At 36.6% G+C, this 27,983-nt stretch overlaps 1 protein-coding gene across 1 annotated transcript in view; it reads right to left on the reverse strand.

Moving 5' to 3' along the window:
• Positions 1 to 27,983, reverse strand: part of AFG1L (AFG1 like ATPase) — a 64,707-nt gene that overhangs the window by 6,324 nt on the left and 30,400 nt on the right. Inside the window, exons 8-12 of the mRNA XM_066547133.1 lie at positions 18,709 to 18,791; positions 15,192 to 15,262; positions 14,835 to 14,935; positions 1,956 to 2,096; positions 103 to 216 (exon numbers count right to left, since the gene is read on the reverse strand). Coding sequence (XP_066403230.1) covers positions 103 to 216; positions 1,956 to 2,096; positions 14,835 to 14,935; positions 15,192 to 15,262; positions 18,709 to 18,791 — 510 coding nt within the window. The remainder of the gene's footprint in view (positions 1 to 102; positions 217 to 1,955; positions 2,097 to 14,834; positions 14,936 to 15,191; positions 15,263 to 18,708; positions 18,792 to 27,983) is intronic.

Raw genomic sequence — 27,983 nt, forward strand, 5'->3', positions numbered from 1 at the left:
CCATAGTTAAATGTTTCCTTATTCCCCCTCTTAAAATGCACTGCAATGATGAGACTAAACCAAATTTTGTTACAGAAGGGAGACAATGTTAAAATCGTGTACCTGGCTCAAGTCCAAATCATCCATCAACACTCTGTTGTCCTGCAGTTCAGCACTGTCCTGTTTCACCTGGAACAAGCTTTGGAGAGGGGCTGCTGCAGAACAGATAATGCGCACCTGAGAGGAGGAGAGAGGCAACAACAGTGTAATCCCTTGGGCTTTACAGAAATAGGGTAAAATGCACCATCTATGCACGGCAAACTTCACGTTAAATTGGCAGTGTTTTTTCCCCAATGATTTTTCTTTCTCTTATTCGCACTGCTGTTACAGATTTACCTGCTTTAGATGAACTATTAACCTTACAGGATCTTTTTCTCAATAACAACTGATGTAACTTTTACTCACAGAACAGAACTGTGCTTTCAAATACCCAGAATATCTGCTACACAGGCAGTGAGTTCACCACAAAGTTTACTTTCTAAAATGAGAGCTGTACAGTAAGCAATGCTTACTTTTCATCCATAGTGAGACTCCTCTCAGTGGGTAGATACACTGCGCTATTTAAAAGAATACTTAAATTCCAAATTTCCAATTTCCAAATTTCCAATTCCAGAATTACAAGTTTCAGAAGACTGAGTGAAGCCTTTCCTGCCTCCATCTGTGCTACTCCGGTAAGTTATTTGCTACTAAAAATAATGATGCTGTTTTCATGTCTGCTGGGAAGAGATACAACATGCAGTGTGAGATGGGGCTGCAATGAAGACAGACTGAAATAATCCTATAGAAGGAGACTCTTGTTGAGAGCATGCAAGCAAGATGTTTGCGTTGTGGACAGGCATCCACAGATATACTTAGGTATTGTTCCCAACTACTTTTGATGGGAGTTTAACCTTGTGTTTTTCCTATGGAGGAAATAATAGAAAGTGACTGCTTGCAATTCTTAATGACAGCCCAAACACAGAGCAGACCATCCCTCTATTTCTAACCCATTCGTTTAATATTAGCATATTGCCTTAGCAAATGTCCACTTCCCAACCATAAAGAATAAAGAATCTGGCTAATTTGAATGACACTGATTTGAATCTGGCTGATTTGAATGAGACTATTCATACACTGAGTCAGTTCAACACCTTACTGAGTTGGGGCCCTTCTGATCAGCAACCCATGCCAGAACATTCTCGATAAGAGCCAATCCCAACTGACACTTCCAACTGCATAAATGTTTAAGTGTATGCAAATATCATCACATATACGATAGTGTTTCAAACCTTGCATCACTTTTAAAAAAATCACCTTAAGCAGGAACTTCCCTTTGTTTTAGTTACGCTGATTTTGCTTTACAGAGATTGAAATCTCTGTAAATCCACATGAAGTGCTGCATTTATCATTATTATTCCATGAGCAATTCTGCAATCTAATGTAAATCCTATAGTGACTGTTTCCTTTAAACTTTATGATGTAATTGTGCTATTAACTCCTCCTTCCTGATCAAAAAGGCACTGATTCCTGACCAACTGCCCATACAGATTAAAATCTAAAAAACTCCATTTCATTCCAGCACAGTTGGCAGCACAATCTTTCATTATTAAAATAATGACATGGTTTCTGTTGTTTTCCTCGGTTAGGAAAGAACATCCTAATTCAAAAAAGGCAAATGAGCTCAGACTTATATTTATGCTCATACTTAATATTCGTAGAAACAAAAAAAAATCTGTTTATTTGCCTTATTGAAATGGGACCATTTTTTTTTTCTTTTTTCTGTGAAGCTGGAATGATGTTTCTTTGCAGTGCTACTTCATTCTGCTTATGTTTTCCAAACCATTACTACAGAAAGCCTTATTTCAAACCAATAGTAAGAATCAGTTTTAGGACTCCCAATATTATTCCTATGCATACAGGAAAGGCTTGGTTCTCACCTTATGCTCATAAAAGGTATCAATAAGAGTAATGAAACGACGAGTTTGTGTCCTTTTTGCTATTGTAAGGAGTGGTATGTCACGAACAAACACTGTGTCAAAATGCTTTGATATTTCCAAATAGTCGCTGGCTCCAAGAGGCTGAAACAAAACAAACCATAAGCAATGGAAACCCATGACAGAATGACACAAACTCTGTATCTTCACATACTACAGTAACAGAAGAGAGCTGTCAGGTCCTGATCATAATCTTATTTTTATTCCTTTGTATCTCGCTTGAGGAATGCTCGATTGCCCTTAGGGACATAGGTACCTGGGGGTGTTCATACTCCTGGCTTTACACGAACACCGAGAGTGAAAAATGTGGCTCTTCTGCACCCAGACAACATTATGATCTCTCTCTGACAACCTCAAATAAAATAATCACTATAAACCATAATCCATAGAAGACATGTGATTTCAACCTAAAGCATAAATAATTTGAATAGCTATTAGGATGCTTTCTAGATCTTTAAAGATTTGTAAATGCAAATGTATAGGCTAGTTACTAAATCCTAAGTAGACCTGCATTTAGTTCACCCAGGACTAACCCAGCCTGAATAAGTATCTTATTTTTTAAGTATGGAAAACAAGAGGAAACAGACAGAAATACAATTTTGCAGCAGTTCCTTTGTTCACGGTTTCTCCTGTAATGATGAAATAAAAATCTTCAAGAAGAACTCATTAGTTTCTCTTTCTGTATCTAAACCATCAACGGAAAATATGCACAAATAGCAGCAGCTCACTCAAGTACTTTCCTCTAAAATTACTTTTTCATTACATGGAAGGTATTTTTTTATGCAAGACCTGTCCTATCAGTACCACAGGCAGTACTTTATCGTGAGCTATTAAAATCTGTACTCCTGAACTTGTTCCATTAGTTTTACTTGTACAAATACTTCAGAATCATGTTTGCAGCTACTGCAGGAAACAAGTTCAGCAGCATTTTGGATGGTCACAACTCCCTTCCCAGGTAATCACCTGCACCTTGTGCTGTACCAAGTATAATACTGTTATAAAGCACTGCAATACTGCTATTAACTTAAAACCACTAAATATAAAATATTTGCTTTAACTGAAATTATGAGACTAATTTGTTGTAGGCCAAACATAACTTCTTAAATAGAACACTTCTGCAAGAAGTTACTTAAAGCAATTATCAATAGCTGCTCATGAACAGGACTTTAGGTTTTGTTTAGATACTAGAATAAAAAAAAACTTGTAGAAATGGTCTCTACACAAGCACAGCAGAGAGAAGCCCTGATGGCATTCCAAAAATTCTTGGGAATTAATGGGAATAAGCTAACCTTCCAGGCAGGTTCTAAAGCCCGTCACTCTCCACCAGTTCTCCCACTTGCAGTCTCACAAATCACCCTGCTTTCCCATTCCCAAGCACTCAACTTCCCTGTAGCATCTATGGAAAAGAATTATTACAAAATCTTTCAATTCTTTAGAGCAGTGTTTAAGAGTAGTATATGCTGTATTCTCCCCTCAGAATTATATTTAATGCTTATTTTCTCCCTCCATTTCAGTCCCCTAGTTACTACTATGGACTTGTTCATCAGAAACCAAAACCTCATCATCATGAGGGCCCCCAGCAAAGCTTCATGCAACACCTCTGAAAAAACCAAAATCCTATCTGGATAAACCAGAGTAGCTGAACTCAAAATATTCTGATGAAATAAAGCAGGAAAAGGTTTAAGAAAGTGGAAGGAACTGATGGATGGAAACAACACAGAGCAAACTCACTGGACACCTTGCCGCCAGATACAAGTGCTACATCTGGACAGCAAGTATCAAGTGCAAAAGAAAAACAATGGGAGCACTAAAAGCAACACAACCAGGATGCTGCTGGAGATTTTAAGATTAGTGATAAGCAAATAGTTTCAGTACTGGTAATTTTATTCCATACTTAGGACTGAAGCACTGTTAAACACAGAGGAGATCAAGTATGCCTGTGTGATGAGTACCTATGAGGGAGAACAGCAGTAATCTCACTGTACACAAGAAAGGTAAGAATTTCTCATGTCTCCCCTTAGGTAAGAAATTAGAGAAATCACTGCTATGCTGATTCATTCTTTTATCACATGAAGAGCCCAAGCAGTCTTCTGCCAAAACCCTGAGGAATTATTCTGCCCTGACCCAATGTGACACACTTTCTCACACAAACCATACCAATACACCCTCCTCATCTCAAAGCACCAGATATTAAAAAGTGATTCCTAAAATAAATAAATATATAACTAAAAATTAAAGCATACAAACTTTTGCAAAGTGGGCAAACTGAAGTGCCCAACTAATAAGCTATACAGAAAAGTGCCCAACTAATGAGCTATAGAGATAAGAACTTTGGTGGATATCCAAACAGGAGATTAAAAAACCTGGGTAGTCAGAGGGAAGAAACAGGTGGAAGACAAAAATAAAGCTAATGCATTTCAAATGGGAAGAATGGAAGATGTAATACTTATACTGCTTTTCATACAGACATAACATCATGGTTTATAGAAGGTTACAATATGCAGCTTTATCAGTCAAACAGAAATTCAATCTACCTCAGCAGTGCAAAAAGCAAGCAATTCAAGAATTCCTCTAATTAAGGGCATAAAAGGCAGAACATTTCAAGCTTTAACAAGAACCTCTGAAAAACTGACACCAACACTAAGTGATAATATTCTGTGAATGTTAGCAGAAACGTGCCTTTGGAGACTCCCAAATCTTACACTCAGAAAGATTTGAGTCTAGCAGCATGAGTACTTTATTAGAGTAAATTTGGTACCTCCCTGACAAGACTCAAGTCTAGTGAGGCACAACTGAAATGCCAAATCAGCCATTCTGCTGTTACATATGGCTCAGCTGATATCAGCTGAAGTCCCTTACACAGAGGAGTTCTCAAAACTCCTCCTCAAAACAGTCCTGGAGATGAAAGACAAAGCTTTTAATCTTGTTCCTAACATGACTTACTCTTGTCTTGGGAAGTCCTCTAATTTCCTTCTTACTCAGTGTAAAAAGAAGGAACCACCAGCAAGTTTGCAAGTGCTCTGGTTACAGGTTAGAGCCCTTTTTTGTATCCCTCTGTCCTTGCTATAGGCCCAGTTTCCATGCTCCCTGTAATTGCTTCAAAGCTAGTCTAACCCACCAGCTAACTCAAAATGCTCCAAATGCAAGAGACCATGATGCAGGGGCACCCTGGCAGCTTCTCAACTCACATTCTCACTAGCCTGGTACCCCCCAAACCTGGCATGAGGCTGGCACAAGCACCCACATTCCACCTCTGCCACACAGGAACAGAGACAGGGAAATGGGTTCAAGGCCAGATTGTGCCACTGCCACTGCTCTGGCTGTACAGTCCATTTACCAAGGAGTAAATTCCTGCTCTTCCAGCAGCTCAGAGCCCTCCCCTACCTTCACAGCACTGCCTTATTGCCTTCAGGCCCTTTTTCCCTCACCTTGCAGCAAGCACTCTCTGGGTCCCAACTGGCAGCAACACCAGCTCAGACTAGGCTACAAGATTAGAGGCACACGATTTTAGACACATAGCACTGTCCTCTGTATAACTTTCCAGGGCTGAAATTTATTTTTTCAATCTCAACCAATCACAGAAAGTATTTCACTTTAGTTAGCAGCATACATGAAGGTATTTCTTCCTCTGAAGTTGCTAACGAAGCCACAAATCCTCCTAATACTAATACATATATATGTAATCCTCTTACTAAAAGTTTAGCCTGATTAATCTCATCCTCTGAATAACACTGTAAAAATAACTTCATTTGGTGTGTGTTCCTGGTACTGTCTGATCTCTTTTGTTTCATCAATTATTGATCAAAACTCAACAGCAGAACAGTGAGACATTTATGTAATGACCGTCACTTACCATTTGTTACCAGTTCTTTCACATTCTATAATATTATTTTAAAAACTCAAAACACTAATAAATAAGAATCTTTCTTATGGTATTATTGTTTCTGCATGTGTATATATTGTAAAACTGTTGTGGGTTTTTGTCATTAGCTCTGATGCCAAGAGTCAGTATTTTACAAGCATCATACTAATGCAAGACACATTAGCCCTAACATGGTCTACACTCCTGACAAAGTGTTTACTCCACTTCAACCTGCTTGACTGATTTCTCACCTTTATTTGTTTTTGTTTCTCTGTCTACTTAATGCATTTTCAGCTATCATCATCTCAGTTCAAGTAGGATGTTTATTATTTGGAGCTCTCTGTGTGCTGTTTTAGAGTTAGTCATCTCCTGTTTCTATTATAGAGTTCATTTAATTATAGTATAAAGCATCTTTTTTTCTTTGTTGACTCATCAGTGGCCCAGTATACCACCTTTAAGAGATTGTCTGAAGAATACAGAATGTTTTACATATTATAGAAGAGGATATGTCATCTCAATTTGTATTTTTTGTTGATGCTGCAAGATATTCCAGGACCAGTTCCAGCCAATCCTGAAGACGCATGATTGACAGTAACTATAATTTTGTGCAGACACTCTTAACACTCCAAAACTTCCTATAGACAACACCCAGTTTAAGAACAGGTAATATTTACAACTTAAAATCTTTAAGTATAAACAAACAAAAAAAAAGCTCTGTTGTTTCCAAATGAACAACACACTATCACTAGTGAGGCTCATAGAAGAGAGCACTGAGATAATGTGTGAAGGTCATAACTCCAAGAAAGGAACAGAAAAACCCAAGGCATGATATATGATGCCACAGCACACTAAAGTTTAAATAAAAATGGGAAGAGGTAGGGCATGGCTAACTTGGTTAAAAAATTTAAAGCTACTGATTGCAGTGCAAATCACAGAACCATAGAACAGTCTGGGTTGCAAGATCCCTTAAACATCATCTACTTCCAACCAGGACAGCAGGAATATAAGATCTGTAAACCCTGGAATGAAAGACATTTTCTGTACCAAGCACAGCCCCTCGCTATCTCAGGTTATCTCACCACAGAAGCCTGCTAAGAAGCAATTTTCCTTGTTCTTACAACAAAAGTTTTATAATCTCATTTTTCATAGTGGAAAGTTGTTTCAGATCTTTGCTTTTCTGCTTAAGAAGATGCTTGTAATTTCCCATTCTTTTATTTATTTATGTATTTTTTTAAACAATATGCTCAAAGCCGGTTGAATACTGGAAGCATAGAAAAGGAATGTTTCTGCTCTAAAAGCTCTCACTGCTAAATTTCCAGTTCCAACTGCGAAGTATAGCATTATCAATGAAATGGTCTCCAAAAATAGTTAAGGCTTAAAAAAATTATAGGGCTATTTAAGTATTTACACATACTGTTAAGATTTCAAAGCCATGATCAGAAAAGCTCTGAAAAAGAGAGAGAAGTACATTCAAGACTTTAAGAAACAAAAAAATTAAATTAAAAAGGCAAACCCTTAAAACTCCAATGAGCTTCAAAAAGCTTGTATTACCTGGTCTACAAAGTATAGGATCTAAACCCTCAAGGTTTATGCAGCTTTCACTGAAAGGAGTACTCTCTAAAAATTAAGCTTTGATACACATAAAATATAAAACAGAAAGGTGGTTTGATTAACAATATAACTGTACTGCAATATTTACACCTGAAATAAGTTTCTTGGGTTTGTTTTATAAAAAATGCTTGTGAATAAGATAAGCCAAATTTTTTGAGGAGTAGAGAACCTGATTAAATCTTTAAGGTAAATGTAGCTAATAAAAAACAGACTCTCAGTCTAGAGCTTAAGCTACAAAAGCTAATCTCTTAGGAATAAAACTAAGATCACAAACTAAGGAAAACTATGATTCTAAGGTTACTGGAAATAGTGCTTATCTATGGTACATTTATTTACACCTATGCCTGACAATCCTACAATCCTAAAGATGACACCAAATTATACTGTGGATACATTCAGCAGCCTTTAATGAAGATAAAACAGTTCCCTCAAAATTACTCAGAATCATTAAACCACAAATGCAGCTGAGTTATGTCATCATGTAGGGCAGACATTCAGCTGACTCAAAACCAGACACTTGCATTTCTAAATCACTTGATGCATTTGAAAATTGTGAGTTTTTTATTTTCTTTTCTTTTTTAAAAAGTTAGTTACATCTTTTCCTTTGAAGTGCAAGCTATTCAAGTTAAGAACTACATCTTCCTCCTGGTTTATACAATGTGCCCATTGCAATGGAACAGCAACCTAACAGAAACTGTTCACCACTTATTTGTTGTGTTAATCTACACGAAAATTCTATTTTGCCACTTTCAGAAACACTGAATAACTACTAGGAAAAAAATCACAGTCTGATAACCTTTTACAACATAAATACTGATACTAAATTTATTTGCAGAGTTTTAACGCTATCGTATGTTAGCTAATGGTTAGAATGATGTTAAGACACTGCATTCATTGGTACTGGGAGCGGGATGAAGGGATCTATTGGATTACCTAGTGGAAAGCCTAGAGGATCCATGAAGCAAAGCAGCTGAGGCTCTGGGAGGAGCAGGCTGCATGCCCGAGCGGCCGCAGCCGGCAATCCCGGCAGAGGGCAGCAGCTGCTGCGCGCAAGCCCGGGGAGCACCGAGAGCAGCTCGGCACCTCCCCACTCCCGCAGCTCCATCGAGATTACACACCAGGTACGCTGTCGGCTGCGTTATTTACAACAGATCTAACCGGCACTATAAAATTTTCCTGTAGAAATTGTTAAAAAGGGAAGTGAAGAAAGGGAACTGGTAGAGAGTAATTTTTTCTAAGGTGTCAAGAACAGTGTTCTTCATGTGTGAACACACTACAATGGGCAACACTTATATTTGCACAATTGCATATATATATATACACACACACATTTATATGTATGTATATATAGGGATTTTAAAATCAAGTTAATATATACATTTTATTTTTAAAGGCATCTGGTGATCTTTCATTCAGACATTTAACTCAATTAACTAATAATGTTTTGCAAAAATATAACATGACTGGTAGTGTTTCCCTCATTGTATAGATGGAGAAACTGGAAGAAAGGAATTAAAGGCCCCAAAGAATGGAAGAAGTCAACATTAGCATTAAAATTTGGGAACTGTATGTCTCTATTCTGCCTGGTGGCTGTCCCAGCCTCCTGTGGCTACATTTTGATGAAAACCAAGCAGAGTCCTCCTGTCTGATTACACTGGAGAAGCACAATCACAGGGCTCCATTCTACTACTGGGTAACTACTTCATGCCCATGAGGAAGACCAGCACGTGCCACTCTGCCACATAAACCCTGGTGTGTCAGTCTGAAAAACTGCTTCCCCTTTGCTTTAAAGCAACCAAAATAGATGAGTATCCTCTCATCCGGTTTTTTGTTGGTTTTCCACATGTTCACATAGCTAGTAAAGAAAAAAAACAAAGTGTATGAATTTGATATTAACTTAGTTACCTAAAACTTGGGATTGTCCTCATCTGGGAAACCAGGATTTACAAATTGATGCACACAATAGCTTAGCAAGTCAACCGCATGTCCTATCAGCATTGCATACAATATATTCTCTGTATTTTATTTTTATGAACATTAATGAACAACTAGTAATTACCAGTATCTGATGCATTATTTTAGATAGAAGTAATTCTTTATACTCTTGACATGAAAAAGTTTGATGCTAATATATGAAACAAGAATGAAATATTACAATACCAGAAAGGTATCAACTCTTAATTCCCAAGGTCTCCAGGTATTAATTAAAAAGCAGTTATTATGAAAATTCTATTTAAGCTAGGAGATGTTATAAATAGTTACCAATTGCTGATTTGCTATTTTATTAGCTAACATCTCATTAATTCATGTGCTATCAAAGTGGAAAATGTTTCAGTATTTCCCCTTAAAACATAATTTTGATTTTATTTTAAAGGAAACTATAGTGAAAATAAAGAAGTTTTACAGGCTGTTCATATGAAATATTGTTTTACCCAAAATGTAAATTTCAAACACATCTCCTTAATCCTACACCAGCAAATGCAGATTTTTAGGTTTGGATATTTATCCCTTGGAATGCACTGTAACAGTTACCCAAGACCAGACCAGAAGACAGATTGCAGCAATGAAGTGAAAGCAGAGTCACTTGAGTGATAAGCTATTTTGCCAACACAACAAAAGCATCTATCGTTTCACATGTTGATTCTTGCAAAACTTACTCTTTTTTCTGGAACCCTTAAGGGTAATGGACAGCCAAAGGAATCAATTAACCAAATTTTGAGTACAATGCTGTCCACTCGTGCTGCAATTATTACTGACACCCACATGAGCAGCAGTATACAACAGTTTCAGAAAACTCAAAAAATACTACTGCAACTCCAAGATAATGCTATAACTTGTAAGTGCTTCCATAATGCAGACCAGATATGTCAAATTTGGAAGAAAGGTTGCTTGGTATGAGGGAAATGCCCCATAACACTTCCTGTGAAACCCCCCTCAAACCCAAGGAAGTTATAAGCCTTGGATAAACTCAGTCTGAACTGACTGCACAGACTGATTGTAGACTAAGAAGCATTGCCTACTCCCAGAAGTATGAGGGGCATAAGAGCTGGTTATTCCCTCAAGATGGACTGGGCACATTCCCCTGCTGGCTGCTGAACTTGTTCACTGCATGTGCAGGAGCAGTGAGAGCTGCCAACAGGCAGCAGGAACCCTGACTCCCTCACATCCCTTCTTTCAGGCACTTTAAAACCAGAAAAGATCATGGGGTACTTCAAGTTCCTGTATTTTAGAGATGGCTAAGCCTAAAAACTAATAAGTAGCTCAAACACAAAAGCCTCCTCCTAAAATGACATCCAGTTTTGACCCAATACACAGTAAAAGGAGGCTGTGTCTACTCTTAGATGTAAAAAAACCCAAAATGAAACAAACTCTCTCTCAAAAAAAAGTAAACAACCCCAACCATTTCCTCAAAATACCTGTTCTGATAAACTGCACAAAGCATTCTTGTCTTCATTGCTCCTTCCCCATACACACAGTACTCTGTATTTACAGCAAGTTTGTATTAGCATTTATGTTATATTCAAAACTCCTGGAGGAAAAAACCTGTTACATCAGGCTTAGTATAAAAATGTGCTCATTAGAAATGCTACAAACAAAAAACCTTCAGCAATATTTCTTTTTATAGGTTGGTTAACTAACTTCGGAACCCATTTAACAAATACTTTCTTGAGACTGCATAATGTCACTTTCCTAATAAGAACAGCATCTTCAAAACTCAACCCTTCCTATAAAGTCAGGGAGACTGGAGAATTAAATCTTATTTCCATTCTTTAGTCATCCATTGTATGCATCCAGAATTAGCTTCTCCATTACCCTTCCTGGACTAAAATCTCACCAACAGCCTGCAGTTCCACCCATCATCATAAGCATTCTACTTGTTTCTTTTTAATACTGACACACAGAGCATTCTTCTAGTGACATGGAATTTCTCTTGCACTTTAACATTTATAAAAATAAAAAGCTAGTCAAAGGTCTCAGTCTAGTTTTACAGGACTCCAATGATACAAAATGTATGTGCAGGCTCTTTTTAACATATATTAACTATTTAGAGACTGAAAATTATTTCACTATCCTTAAATAAAATTAATATTTCACTCTACTTTACCTAGAACACATATTATTTGCCAAACCTTTTCCTTTTTCCACATCATTATTAAAAGTTCATCCAGCTAAGAATAAGCCAGTACCATTCAGATAATATAAAACATCAAAACTCCAATTTTACTTAAGTCTTTTATGTGACTGGACATATTTGCCCATGACCTTTACTTTATAATTTTCCTGCACTTCATAACTAGTTGCCATTCATTCTGTATTATTTGATTGTCTCAACACTGACACAGGAGATACTTTTACTATCTTCCTCCTCAGAGTTCTTCTTGGGTTTGTGTTGCTCTTTTTGTTGTTACTGTTGTTTACACTTCACTTTCCAGTTAGTCACACTTCCCTTTTGCTTTTGAAAATTACTCTTCCTGAACACTCAAATATGCAACTTCACTGTTTGGAATATCTTTCGGTTTCATTAAAGGCTAGACAATTAAGATTATTCCTACACAACACAAATTTCTAGATTAATTCATCACCACCAGCCAAATGACCTTGTACTGGATGTAGTACATTTTATGCTAGAAAATTATCATTTGCTGTTTTCTGGCTAATTACATTTCACCTTTTCCTGTGTTTCATCTATAGTATAACATACAACGGTATATTTTCTTTATATGCTTCTTATAGCTCAAGGAACAATCTATCTCATGTTCCATATGTAACAGATCCCTACAAGTACTTTCCTTTCAGGTTTGTTAATTAGCAGACTGATAGGTACTCAAGAACTTTGTATTAATTAACTTTAAGGCAGGTACCAGTACCTTCAATGTTGCACACTGCTCTCCACCTCTTTCAGCCACTCTGTCTTTAAGCAGGCTGTAAGCACCCATTCTGTATTATTATTTTATGAATTGTCCCACAAGGTTTCAATAATAGCAATTATCTCTCATTTTCCCCCATTATTGAGAATTTCCCATTTATCATGCTTGTCACCACATCTTAAAACTGTTACAAAACCGACTGCAAATCTTGTTTTCAATTCTGGTACAAGTTTAATGAGCTCCTACAACACCAACTTTAGATTTCATTTATCTACCTGGAAGTTTTGCTTAAGCTGTCAATTAAGCTTCACCCTGGTTGCAACAGGCTCCAGCAAGGAAGATTTCCTGCCCCATGTCCTTTTGTACAATCTGTCTTCCCATGGGATTTTGTCCCCATGTCCTGCACAAAGAAATCTGCAGATCTGCTCCATGCAAATCCAAAAAATTCCCCTCCAGTATTTTCTTTTGTCAATCTTGCTTTTCATTACATCTTTTTCAGCTTTCTACTTTCCTTTTTTTAATAGCAGCACTTATGATGCCTGTCAACTTATCTACCATTTGGCTTCACAAGAAGTAGCAAATATCTTGTTGCTATGTCCCTTAAAGATTTCTGCTTTATCCCTCCACAAATCCCTCCTACTATTAGCAATCTTAGTGGAATATATATAAAAACTTTATACTTCCTGTCATGTTGAATGTCTCCTAATTTGGGGTAATTTTTTGCTATAAACCACCAGTGCACTCTTCTGGATCTTCCCTGTGTCTTCTGTGACATGAGTGGGAGCAATTTCCCTCTCTGACTGTTTAAAAAAGATACTGCATGTTTTAAGTTTTTCCATCAAAATTTAAAAGAATTCATGAAAAAAGGAAGAGGGTTTCATGGGTTGACAGCTGCATTTTTCCTTTTTTGAAGTTTTCCTTTTAGCAGATTTTAATGGCAGCAGGTCAGGCAAACAGAGCAATGGGGCAGGCAAGGTCCTAAACACAGCTTATATTGAAATATAGTGAAATTTTCTACCATTGCTATAAATCATTGCAAAAGTTTACAGTAATGGAAAAAAAAATCACAGTGGAGGCAAGTCTGACCATTCATCTAAATTTAATAGACAATTCTGAAGTTCAATGACTATACTTTTTTGCCTATGAAAGGAGCACACTGATACCCCTTACCAACATACTGATGTAATATTTATGAAGATACATCAGTGATCTGAAGAGAAAAATCAGTGATAACTGAGGAAGCTGTCAAAAGAAAACCATTTCCTGTCTGCCATGTTGTTTTAGTTTTAAGCATGTGATTTTGCTGTAAGGGACTACTATCTGCAGAAGGCATCTGATTTGAGACAGCAAGATTTCCTAAGTCCTGGGCAATCCATGTAAGAATGATCTGAACCTCAAATAATTCTTGAACAGGATGAGAACCTTCAGTCCACTGACATGTGAGCCAATCAGAGCACTTCTACTTAGAAGCAACTTATTATCCCGTTTAAGTACATAAGGCATTTCCTGGACTAATGAATTGTACTAGTATTTGCTGACAGCATAGCTTCCCCATGCTTTAAGGGGCACAAGGCAGAAAAAAATCTCAAAACCTTACGTGAAAAGCAAGCTATTCTACTCATGACACACCTCCACTCTTACAAATGGCTTATTGGTTTTGTCTGAAACTAAAAACCAACTCCAGGTCTAAAACCTGCAGTCTGAAACACAACCAGTATAATTTCTGTCCAAATAGTTATCAACTCCTTTGCTGCAAGGAAGTGAAAGCAAAACATTATCACCAAAAGACTGGTCACCATCCTGAATCAAAAGTGCTATTGGCCAGTTTAGGGTTGTGATCATTTAACAGCAACTTCACACATCAGTACAAAGAACACTGAAGTGCAGTGCAACTCCTGGGGAATTGTCTTCCAACCCACTGGAGGTCAAATACAAGGAGAACTTTTCAAGATTCACATCTCACATGTTTAAGCAGAGAATGTGCCAGTATTTAGCAAAATCTGGAATATTTTGAGAAGGCCTCGGATTAAACATTCCTTGTACACGCAGCTGAAACCAAAGCATGGAACAGTGTGTTACTCTAGTGGTGCCAGGATGACTGCTCCTTTGCTTGAGTATCAAACTGAAATCCCAGATTATAAAAACAGCATTTGATTGCTATTTACATATTGAGATGTTACCACCACTCATACACCAGCACTGATGTTAGGCCAGGCATATACTGCAGTAGGATTTTTGTAGATAATCTGTGATACACCTAAGAGTGAATTTACTATATCATTAAAAAGAAAATTAGTATGGTTCTTTTGAAGAAAGGGGTTTTTCCTGTTAAATTAAAAATATTTCTGTTAATCAAGTTTTTTAAAAAGCCTTTTTAATTCAGTGCATCTTGGGAAGATAGCAAATTTTTGTGGTTTGATTTTTTTTTTTAACTGTGAAAAGCCTGAGCATTAACCGATCTAGATTGGACTGGGTACTCACTCTGTCGCACAGCTCTTCAAACGTGAAGTCTGCAATGGTTCCACATGCTTTATTCAGCCCCAGCTCTCTGCCTTGCACTTTCAGAATCCTTGGTCTAGTTACTATGGGAACATGAACAAAGACTCAATCTTCTCTGGATAATTACTATAAAATTCATCTCTTACAGATAGGAAATGCATAGCTTCATGAATAATAGCACATGATTCAACACATAAATTAGACAAAATGCTGATACAATGACTGCCACTTGAGTGTGGCATCAACCCATATACAGCAATGGAACTTATTAATTGGTCAGTGGAGATTGGGCATTGTGTTCTAAATGTATTCTCTTTCAAGAGAAATTAACTTACGTACAATCATTTTGTTTCTGAGCCAGCTCATCAAACAACTTATCCATGACAGCCTCCACATCAGCTTCACTTGTGCTACAGTGAAAAGAATAATAGAATATGAAATTAATAACACTTGAAGCCAACATCAAACAGCTGCCTGAGCCTGCTTAGCTTTTTGCCCATAAAAAAAGAGAACAGGATGTTATGCTCTAAATACAAACATTACATTTAGAATACACTTAAAAGTAGAGAATATTAACTCTCAGGTAGATGATTCTGCCTTATTTGCATACACTGAAAGACTTCTGTGTTTTGAGCTGTTTCCAGTAATGAGGCAATACAGGCAGAGCAGACCCATTAACACTATGTGTACACAATGAGAAAAAAGGCTTCTGGCTCTATCTTGCATGCAAAATAAGAGCAAATAGACAAGGCAAGGCAAGGCAGTCAAGCACCTAAAGAAGTATCCTTTGAAATTTCTGAGAGGGGACTTTGTGAAATTAAATGTTGAAACAGATTTTTCTTTTTTTTTTTTTTGGGGGGGGGAGGGGTTTGCTGTGTCAAGTCAACCGATTATATTGACCAAACAATTTGCAAAATTAAACTGTGAAATTAAAAATACCACTATCATCTGTTTATTAGCAGTTTTAGCAGTTTCCCAACCTCTGTTCCTAACACTGCTTGGTAAAAGATCAACCACAGATGGTAAAAATGCAAAATATCTGTGCTGATAGCTGAAGTAAAGTTTACATTCATCTTCTGGGCCAAAAGAATTAAAAAATCAGTCCAATCAGAAAACTTTTTTTTAATCACTGAATAGGATAGTGAGCCAATCTTTCCATGTTTTATTCTTAAAGATGAATTGAGAGATAGATAGATAGATAGATAGATAGATAGATAGATAGATAGATAGATAAGATTTCCAGCTGAGAATAGTAAATTACTATTACAGTAGACAACAAACTAGAACTAGGATATATAATGCTTCATAAAGTTGGTGTAAACTTTTGGTGTGAAATCTTATAGATCTTGATGTACTGAAGTCACACTGCTTCACACAATTCTAGACATCCTCTTAACTGACAAATGAATATCAGCTTGTTAAACACATACTCTCCTGCTCATTAGGCCTTAAGCACCTTAAAAATGTTAAGAGCAGAACTGAAGTAACTACTTTTTAGCTAAAGCTTAATGATGACAAACCTTGTAGATACAAAGAATTTGGGAAAAAAAATTAAAAACCCATGGACTTATACAAGTGCCATTTTGAAGACATGAAAAACCTTTTCTGACTAGGAGGTTACATAAAATTCTAGAAGCTTCTCTCAACACTGATATTGGTGTGATGCATTCCTCTGACAAAACAATAAAGAACAGACAAAACACCAGAGAAAAAGGCCATAAAAGGGAGTAAAGAGTGTGTGCATGTGTGTATAAATGTATCTATATATCTGTATCTATCTCAGAGAGTATGTGCATGTGCATGCATATGAGTAACAGAAATTTCAACTGAAACGCTACCAGAAGAAACAGGTGAATATGATGCTAAGGTGAATATTTGTACCTAATTGCCAAGAAAGTTTGTTTTGAAAATAGACACCTGAGACTGAGATCGATGAAGTTGCTTTGATCAGGCATCTTGTAATGGTGTTACACTGACTGCTCTCAGAGGAGTATGAAACAGTTTTAAGTAACCCTCAGTTACATGTTTTAAATGAAGACAGGACTACATAACATATGAAGCATTAAGAGGATTCTTTAAAAAAATATGACAATGATACTATAGCCATTAATAGAAGAACATATACATGTTGAACAAGAACATTTTCTTTGGGGGACAAGCCTGCTAATTAAATTTTAGAATCTGTAGCAAAATACTGTACCCAATTTTAAAACAAACCAAACAAAAGGAATCCCCACATACTAAGCTAGTTCTACAGGGTTAAAGCTCAAATGAACCAATTTGAATAGAAGAATTAATAAGATTCCCTCAGAAGAAGAAAGGATAAAGAAATAAGTACCTAATTCCACTGGCAGCTATGGGGGTTTTTTAATAATTTTTTCACCCCACTGCTTCCTAATGATTTACACATCAAGTTCTGAAGGCAACCAACATCTATCCAGTAAGAGAGAATAAGATCTATCCATAAGACAGAATTATTGCCCATCTCTGCTATTCACTTGATCAGAAGTTTTACAGCAGAACACAATGAGATATTTTGGCTGGGTACTACTCCTGGAATTTGTTTATATTGCTCTCCTCTTAGAGCTGATGCCACAGGCACCATGTTTGGCCTATTACCTGCTAGAAACCACAAACATCCATTTCCTTTCTCCAGATTATGGAAAACAATGTGGCAGGTGCTCTCCACAGCGTCCAGCAGAAAGTCACAGAGTGCAGCAGGCCCAGGGAGCAGCACCACAGGCAGGGACAGCAGCACTCAGGAGGGCCATGATGAGCACAGGTATCAGTGGTGGCTTCAGAAAGTTCTTCTGAGCAGGTGTGACAAAGCACTGAGCAAGTGCAGCCAGGCAAAAATACAGCACAAGAGCTACTTTTCTCAAGTTCATACAGCCACAGTTTAAGGATACAGAACTTGCACTGGACCTGTTTTCCATATTTGAAATTCTGTCACTTCCTTTCAAAAGCAGGAAAAGTTCTACCAAGCAGTATTCCTCCTTCCAGACAAACAGCTACAACATCTAACTTCATTAAAAAGTAGCATGGACATACATGGTTTCAAACACCCATCACAGTGATGAAAATACCCCACCTTTCTGGAAACATGATTTTTAAATCAGTATTTTAAAGATACAACTATTATAAATCTAATATTAAGTGACTGTAGTCTGCTTTGTTCAGGTTGTCACTGAGTAAATAATATTACAAGAGAAAATACAAGACAGAAAAATGTAACATTGCAAAGGTTTCAAAGTATTAAGGAGGATATTCCTATAAGGCAGATTTATGCTGCAAGCAGAAACACATCTGCAAATATATTTTAAAATATATTTATTTGCAAATATAAAGTGCTAAAGAAATTTTGTCATGATAAACAAAAACAATCTGTCAAAACAGAAGGGTGTTGGGTTTTTTAATCCACAGCATTGGAAACACCCAAAATTAAATAAATCCTTGTCATTGGATTTCTATAAATACTTAATTACTTAAATACAATAAGGATGTTATTCTATTATAAGAGAATTGTGCAGTCTCTTACAAGAGGATATTCATCACTTTCTAACCATCTGTCACTTCAGTTCTCCAAATACCACACCTCCCCAAAAAATCTAATTAGTTTTTATTCAGTCACACATTATAAATGATGCTAGTGTGGTTACCAAAAATGTAGTTTAATGAAGTTAATATCAAAGCATAATGGAAGGCGGTTTGCTGAACAAAATGGACCAGAAGGCAAAGAAAGGAAAAGTCACACCCTGCTAATTCTACTTTACAATTTTCTTTTCCCCTTGAATAGGAAATTATTGGCTAATAAGAAGGAAGAAGGAAGCTAATACAATATCATAGATAAACTTACAGGTAGTAAAGTTTTCCAGCAGCTGGAAGCTCTCGTTTTCTGTAGTCTATTCCAGAATCAAGCTGGACTGTGCTGCAGTATTTCTACAGAAAAAAAAAAAATAGCTTTCCTTGAGCCGAAGCTGTATTTACTATTGTCTGTGATACAGAGAAGACACACTGCTGTGATAAACCATCAGCATGAATATCATCTGCAAAACTGAAATTCAAGATCTAAAAGCTGAAGTCTCATTTGCAATTATCGAAGCAAAAAAATAAGCTGAAAATCACTCACATATGCAAAACAAAAAGGCCTATCACAAGTCCATCAACTAAAAAATTAATATAGATTAGAAGCACATGGGATGAAATGAGGGTGGATATTCCTCATTCTCTCTAGGCACCGCTTTGTTGCAAAAATTATTTTCACATTAAAATATATACCTTTTGAAATACAAAATTAGAAGCACTAGAAGTTTGATAGAACACAAATTCTAGCAACAAGTGAAACTACTTCTATTTTATAAGCTAAAAATAATTTTATCTTTTCCTTTTACTAAGAGGAGTAATAATTTTTGATCTTGATACAAAGATCAAACATGAACTACAACAAGTTTTGCAGCAAAATGGATGAGGGGGGAATAAAAAAAGCTCTGTACCTAGAAGATTTTATTTCATTTTTGCAATGTATGAATTAACTCAGAAGAGGATCCTTTCTGCTCTCCTTTAAACAACCTGTAGGAGTCTAAGTGTGAAACGGATGTCCCTGAGTAGTTACACTAATTGCTTCTGTTAAAAAACTTAAACCCAGCTGTACTAAAGGGTGCTTTTTTTGATTCAAGGCCTGAGGCTGACAGTAAGATTCTCACTACTATCAGTAAGATCAAGATTTTACCCCCCCACCCCACCCCAACAAAGGGAATAGCTCTGCTTATCTGTTATGACTATTTCCAACACACACAACTTCTGGGTGTTATATAGAGCAAGAAGCAAAAGAAGCTATAGAAGAAAGAGAGGAAAGTTTTCGTATTTTAGAAAACACAGCTGTATCAACAATTAAATTTAAGCAATAAAACATTTTTTTTAATGTAATTCAACACCAGTAAAATTCTTCCATTTGCTAGAATCCACTAAATTAGTCTGCTTCTTCACTGCACTGTGAACTATCTTGGTTTATCTTTAATATTCCTGTCAAGTATTTCATATTCTGCATGTTCAAAATTTTCAAGGCCTCCTTGAGGCCAATCAAATAACAAAATTGGAAACGTCAAACCTCAGTCACAGCAACTACATTGCAGGAAAAATATTTAGAAGAACTACCATCAGTGATTTAGGGAACAATGGCCCTTTTGAACAAATGCATTGCATAGGACACAGACCACAAATATCTGCAGGAATTACTGTGATGACTCATTGCACTAATTTTTTGCCCTTGGCTATTAGTGAAAGCTCTATACCTACTTTTAACCTCCAACTTCTCTGCAAAGATATACAGCTGAAGAAAGAAGGTAAAACAAAAATCATCCTGAAAGCACAGAATCCCAGGAAAATCCATGTATCTTTAATTCCAGTTAGTGAAAAAGCCATGCTAATCAAATCATTATCTCGGACTAAGGCTACTGCAAACACAATAGCATCGGTGCTACAATATTATTATAATCTATTCCCTTTCTTTTCATGAGAGCTCACAAAGAAAGAGAATAACAGAGCAGAAGAAAAAAGTTCCAGAGGCATGTAATAAATAATATGCACAGGGGAGGGAGGATGTTTAAGCTTTTCCTCAGCATCAGTCTGGCAGCCAAGGCCAGAAGGAAGATTACTGAAATTTCACAGCAAAGCTAGTTCAGTTATTTTTTCTTTGCCAGCATCTTTCCACCTAATGGTTTCTTTTTCCAAAGTAGTAGAATAACTTAAGTACTATTTTCTTTATGTTTCTTTATGTGGGAAAAACCCCACAGATTACTACTACAGCTTTGAGGATGATGAGATTACTTGGATTAACTTTAGATACTTGCAAATTTAGTAATGCTGTTAATCAATATGGCTTGTTTTTTCCTGGAAACAAGAGATGGGACTTTTACATGAATTCAGCCTCATCTCTTTGGCCTTCAAGTCAGATTTATAAACTCTACTGCTCCCTTAGGGTGTTGTGTTGCACATAGTGAAAAGTGAACATAGACCCACATATACTTGAGAGTATTCCATGGTTATGGTAGAGCTGAAAAAACAAAAGCACACCTGAACACTGTAGCTGGTGTAAAATTGTTCCCTGATATTTACAGTGGTGCTGGAGGCCCAGCTGCCAATGACAAGCAGGTGTCCTGTGCACTCAGATACAGACTTGTACTGGGCTATGTTATGCAGGTCTGTGCAGCTTGATGAAACAGAAATGGGTGCCCAGTGCTACACTGTTTTAGTCCACTGTGTTCCACTTACAAATTTGTCACTCCTTCCATGCACCGACAGCTTTTATGACTCCATGACATAACACTGAATGAGTTTCAGTAAGAAAGGTAAGAACCATGAAACTGAAGATGTAAATACCACCAATACAGCTAAAGAGAAGATGCCTTTTTCTTTTTTTTTTTTTTTCCTTCCTTCTCTTTTCTCTGTCTTTGAAGTAATTAGTATTATCACTCTTCAGGAAAAAACACTATAATTAGTGACTCTAGTTAAAAAGAACTTCTGTGTTCAAAAAATTATTTAAGTTTTTGGACCTCTTTTAAGATACAAACATTGCCTAACAGAGATATTTCCTTCCCTATAAGCTTTGTTTGTTTTGTCTGTAATGATGTACTATTTTTGATTCTAATATGATACAACATGATGTAGTTTATTTCAAAAAACCCTGTTAGATGTAAGACCTTTCAGCCAAAAATGCAATAGCAGAATCCAGTTCAGAGATCTATAAAATACAATTCATATAGTCCTAGTGATTTTTTGCTTCCTTAGGAGGCAGAAGTCAACTGAACCAAATGTAAACAAAACGGAAAAACAGAATTCTGATGTACAGCAGTTTTCTGTAATGCACAGTGTAAGCATAAAAGCAGAGGACAGCTAAGAAGAGCCAAGAAATACTTAGTTCTTTTGGAAATATTTGGCATTTTACTCCTGGGAAGTTCCTATTTAATTGATATGTTTGGTCTCTCCAGACTGATGGTCAGTTCAGGAAAGTACTCTGGCCATTTAGAGATCATATTCTAAATACAAATAAGAGCCACAGGAATTCCCTAACCCTTCTACAGGTTCAGGTGTCTATCCATACTCATTGCTAATTATTTTCACTGAGACACTTCAAAGCTCACCCACACCTATTGTGTTAAGACACTCTATGAATATACATAAAATGAACAGCTCCTGCCATTCAACTCAAATATCATCATCTGAATCACAACACACTCTCAGAAAACAGCCCTTTAGGACATGATCCCTGCAGTTAGAGTATAAGCTACCTTTGCAGGGTAGGAACAACCTTTCCTTATGTGAATATGTGACAAGTACAGATCCATAGGTGCTAAAGGAAAATAACATAACAAAAAAACCCCAAAGCACCAAACAGAAGTGGGAAATGTTATTTACACAAACTGAGCTCAGCATAGTAGAGGAGAGAAAAGGTGGGACAGCAGCAGCAGCAGTGAACCGAAGGGCAGTAGTAGGAGGATTGCTCACACTGCCAGACAATAACACCACCATCTCTTCTCTGAGCTAAGAATGTACCCTTGGAGATAGCTCTAAAGAGAGATGCAGCACATGGTGATCTTTGCTCACTCAGAAAGGTCACAGAGAAGTTATGTGCTGAGTAGAGATCCAAAGATTTTCTTTTTGGGGTCTCCTTCGTCAACAAGGATACCCACCCTGGTTCTTTATTTCTGTACACATAAACATTCACTTATCTGTTTCACAGGAAAGCAGAAGGAAAACTATGCATATTTATAACTTTTTTTTAGGATACATGGCTAAATGTTAAAAAGACAGCATATAATCAGAATACACAACAAAATAAAATAAAGCACACAAAAAAAAAATGTAAATGTTCAAGCTAAACATTTAAAATACTAGATCTGGAAAAAAGAAAACCAGATGCATGGTAGCATGGTACAGAAAAACAAATCCTGCTCACAGTGTAAAAATGAAATACTGAACATCAGAGAGAGTGTCTATGTGAGTATCACCATGCATCTTGTCTACCCTTCACAGGTATCAGCAATATTATTCTCCTGCATCATGGTACTAAAAAATCACTACTATAATTTAAAGATCCTGGAAGTTTGGAGAGGGGTGAAAGGATAGGCTTCTCTACTTTTTACCATTCAGCTTCTTACAGCATGGGGAAAACCCCTACTAAGATTACATATAGAAGTTCTTTCTTTCTCCATCTTTGGACTTCCTCATCCAGCACGGGACTGATTAAAGCTATGGATGTGATTGCATTCTCACACTCATTAATCACCATGGAATCCTAATCAACAGCCAAAGAACTAACTGGAGTGCTCAGGTTGTTAGCACTTAATTGTCAAACCCATAACTATAACAATTGGTTTCCATTTCTTAAGATGGAGTTTTAAATTTGCAAATTTCATTTTGGGCTAAAATCCTTTTGAAATACATGCTTAATATTGAAGCTACAGTCAGTCTGCTGGAACCATCCTCAGTTTCCAACAAATTTTTTATTCTATTGAGATATTTAAAGTCTGACTTACCCTATTCAATTCAAATGCATAAAATTAATTAGTTATTATGTATTTATGTGTACAAAGAGCAAATACAATTACAGAATTGAAAATGCAATTAGTAAGTTGAAAATGCAGTGTAAGCATGGACTCACTCCCACTGAGTGGCTCAAAAACTTTTTATTTCAGAAGGGAAAAAAAGGTAAAACGTCATGGCTCAACTCAAGACACTTAAAACAACCACCTTTAGACAGAATAGATAAAATTAGACTGTCAAAAGATCTATTCTAGAAAGTTATTAAATACAGACTAACAAATACTTTTTTTTTCCAGTAAGCATCTCTGATATTCCCTTATTGCTGCAATCAAGAATGGTAGCTATTAAAATGTTTAACTGCTCAAGAAATTAAAGCACATGACAGATAGATTATTATGAAGAAAGAAACTTCAGAAAATTTCAAAAGGCAATCTACATTTGCTGAATAACCTGCAAGTTCTCAAGTTTTAAGTTTTGGCAGTAAATATTGCCAAATATAATTTTTGCAATCAATCTTTTTATTACACTTGTGCCACACATGTCTCCCCTGTGTCACAAAAAGCCTTGAAATGCCATAGATGGCCTTGCAGTCCACAACGAACACCACACTAAGTACCATGTGCCCTCTGAGCTCACTTATTGTGATCAGCTTGTAACACTTGATAATGCAGGTGAGTAGATACTTCTTAACCTTGAAGATCACCCTAAGTTAACTCAATTATCATTCTCTGCTCTGAATTTTAATGGTATTAAAACAAAAATAAAAAAAAAACAACATATAAATCATCCTATTAGACCACAAGAATAGACAAACTAATCACCCCACAGTTCTAATCAGCAGCCAAAGAACTAAGTGGAGTGTTTAGATTAGCACTTAGCTGTGTCCACCTGAGGACCTCCAGAGAAGGTGTAGGGGAGCAGAGATACAAGAGTGCTTCAGTTTAGGAGGATCGTCACCTTAATTCCCACAGGTGCTGAGCTTCCACAGCCTTTCATGCCTGGATGAAACCAGACACCTGGAAAATGCAGTGGCAGCACTGCAGTATCAAATGCTGATTTTCCATATGAGCAAGGAAGAGTACAGTCCTATCTCCAAGCAGGCAAAGCTGCACAATTCACACTCTTGGCCTCTGAACAAGCCCATCAGAACACCTACTATTAGTAACCATGCCTATCTAAGAAGTGCAACTTCCAGCCACTCTTTCTGAGGAAAAGTAATCACAATTTTCACATAGATCTCACCCTCCTTTTCAAATGCATCCTCTGATTTGGTCACAGGATCACTAGTACTCCTTTCCTCCAGCAAACCAGAAAATAATTCGATTGTTCATTTGCAATCATTCTTTTCATACATTTACATTCAGCCTAAGGTGTTCTTCCACATCACACAACATGTAGATGTGATGAGAGTCACCAGCTAACAGAGAAAGAGTTCCTCAGGTAAACAAAGCTCACTAGACTTAACCTTTTTTATTTTTCATTACTTGACTCCATATAGTGTTAAATTATCAACTAGCGTATTATTTCTTCTTTCTTAATATTCTTCCTTAAGCAATTTAAAGAAAAGGCTTCTCCATCCAAAGGATACTATTACAACTGCATTTTCTATAACCATGGCAGAACAAGAATCATCTTCAGCAAAAATGTAGTATGTAATGAATAAAAATATTGCTGATATACAAAGCATACCCACAGGTTTTTAATTCAGTGTACTTTCAAAGTCACCAGCCAGTGTACTTTCAAAGTCACCAGCATGTGACAGTCACCAGAATGTGAAATTTCAGAATATGAAATTTCAGAATGTGAATCTGGAGCTGGACTGGTCTGTCCACAGCCTGCTGAGAGAAGTGTACAAGGGTAAGTGCAGTTTCCTCTCTGTTGCAGCTCTACAAGGAGATCAACCAGACTGTTAGACAGGAGTATGCATGGTACAGGTGAGGCACCTTCAAAGGGCTGCTTCTTTTCTCCTTTTGCCTTACTTGAAAACAAAAAAAGAACAAACAAAAAAAAAAGGAAATTAATCAAGTTTGTAGCGCTCCTAACTTTCTGCTCCACTAATCCTTGGGATTGAGATGTACTCAGGAATAGGAGGAAGGAGAAAGGGAAACACCAGGTATTTGGTGGTGAAGAAAAACTTGGTCCAAGCATTGTTGGATGTACATATAGTTTTGTCTCCTTGTTCAGATGTTGTTGAAACAGTAGACTTTAAAGAAAATGTCAATGAATCCTCATAAGCACTATACATGACCTCTGGGGTAATTAGCAATCATTCAAAAGCAACAAGACTAAAGTGTTCTATTCTTTATTACTGTCAGCTCTTTTCTTGATCAGCATTTTAATAAAGATGGTTCATTGCTAAGACAGTTTCATGAATCAGTCATAATTACATTTTGACATGCAGTGAATAGTAAAGCAAAACTAAGTATCACTTCATCAACCTTTCTAACCTTTGTGCAAGTATTAACTGTAAATAATTTTTACACAATCTTACAACAGAAAATCTGCATATTTCTTAGCTTTGTACATACTCTACCCTAACTGAATTTCTTGTGACCTATACCTGAAAAAAAACCCCAACATTACAATCAGGAATAATTACTTATCTGGCGTGGTATTCAGGTACTGCCTTTCACAGACCAAATTAACTTCAAGCAGAAAAGGCTATTTGCTCTACAAAATAGTGCAATGCTTTACAGGGTTAACTAAAGATTTTTTTACAATCTTTTCCCCTATATTCTTCTGCAATAATTAAATATGGGAAACGATTGCAATAGCCTCAGATACTTCATGTTTATCCCAATTGCAAACATTGTAACAAAACTAAACAAAAAAAAACCAACGAACCACATGAACAAATTTTGAGGAAAACTTTCTAAATGTCATCCAAAAATCCTGTACAATATCAGGGAAAGCAATCACTCTCAAGCTGATTTGGGATAACAAACATTTTGCTTGCAAATTATTTTTCAGTGGACTTAGAGCAAAAATATCTGGGAAAATAAATATTGCCAAATATAACTTTTGCAATCAATCTTTTTCTTAGACTTGTGACAAGAACATTAAAACTTTAAACTGAAGAGTTTAGCAGAGATAAACTGAGAGGCAAAATTCATTCAGTGGAAGTTGCAAAAGTTTACATTACAGCCTTCAAAACTTTAACAACTAAGAAACCCCACCATTCTTGCAACCACAAGGAACATACGATCTATTGTACAACTTTTCAATAACTTATTTTAATGTCTAGCTACAAATCAGCTACCCCCTAAGAAGAGGAAAAATAGACAATTAACTTGTAAAATAATGGTGCATGAATAAAAAGAGAGACTCTTAAAATGTACTGTTCTGTGAATAGTATTTCAGATATTCAGACAAAAGTGAAAGAATTCAGGAGGTACAGATGTGGCTGTGCCGGCTCTGAGACAAGTAGCCTCTCCTTTTTCCAGTCAGGAAACAGAAGAATGGCAGAGTAAACTTCCATGCACTAAGAATTACACTGAACAGTGCTCCCCATTTCCCATCACTTCTGAAAAAAATCTTCCTTGCAGAATAAGAATAAATACAAAAGGAAAAAAACCCACCTGCAAACCACAAATCACTGCATAACACCCAGTTTTGCTGAAGGACCAGTAATGACTGTAACTTTCAATCTCCTAATAAGCAAGCTGTGCATTCTGTGAGAAACAAACACCAAGAGTTCACGCTGAATTTATAACATGATGTTTCGTAAGCTAAGGGTCAAATTTATCCCAATACATGTACTTCACTGGAATTATATCCTGGACAAAGTTATTTGTCTAGATTTCTTTTATGCTGTTGTTTTTCTTTTTAACATTTGATTTGTATTTCTTTTCCCCAGTATTAGCCTTTGCTCCTGCCAGAACTGTTGGCAGGCAGGAAAAAAAAAAAGGAAAGGAAAAAAAAGTAGTCATGATTTACAAAACTGAATTTCCCAGAATAATAATAATAAAAAAAAAGCGATTAAGATCTAAACAAAGGCTAAAGATGGCTTACGCTTAGCTCTGATGAGGTCCACTACCTCATTACCCACAACTGAAAACTTCTGATGCATTTTGTTTCAAGGGAATCCAAAAGTCCTTGCTGTAAAGCAGGCTGGGGGGTGCAGGGTCCATTCACTCTTTCTGTATCACAACCATTATGTAAGAAGTATAAAACACTGCCTTTATGCTGCCAAACCACAATGACTCTTCTTACATCAAAGGGTTTTTGCCACTAGGGTTTTTTTTTCTCTGAAATTTATTCAAGGCAAGGGCAGGGAGACAACAATTCATACACGCTAATTACACCTAATTATCTATTCCTTTTTTTTCCCCCTTTCCACCAGCTTCGGCCAGTGTTATTTGCTATCTGGGTTTCTCACAACCTCCCCTTGCCCTGTCCATCCAACTCAACAGCAAAGTCTTTGAAGAAAACAGTTGTGGCTTCTTAGAATTTTAACAATATAAGGTTCAACTCAAATTAAATTATTCTATTATTAGTTTTGACACATTTATGTGTTAAATATGAAGGCCTCTTGGTTAATTTGGCAAATTCCTCACATCTCTTCACAACTAGAATTGCTGGTAACACCCT

Source organism: Molothrus aeneus, chromosome 3 (assembly GCF_037042795.1).
Source record: "Molothrus aeneus isolate 106 chromosome 3, BPBGC_Maene_1.0, whole genome shotgun sequence".
In the NCBI taxonomy this organism is placed as follows: Eukaryota; Metazoa; Chordata; class Aves; order Passeriformes; family Icteridae; genus Molothrus; species Molothrus aeneus.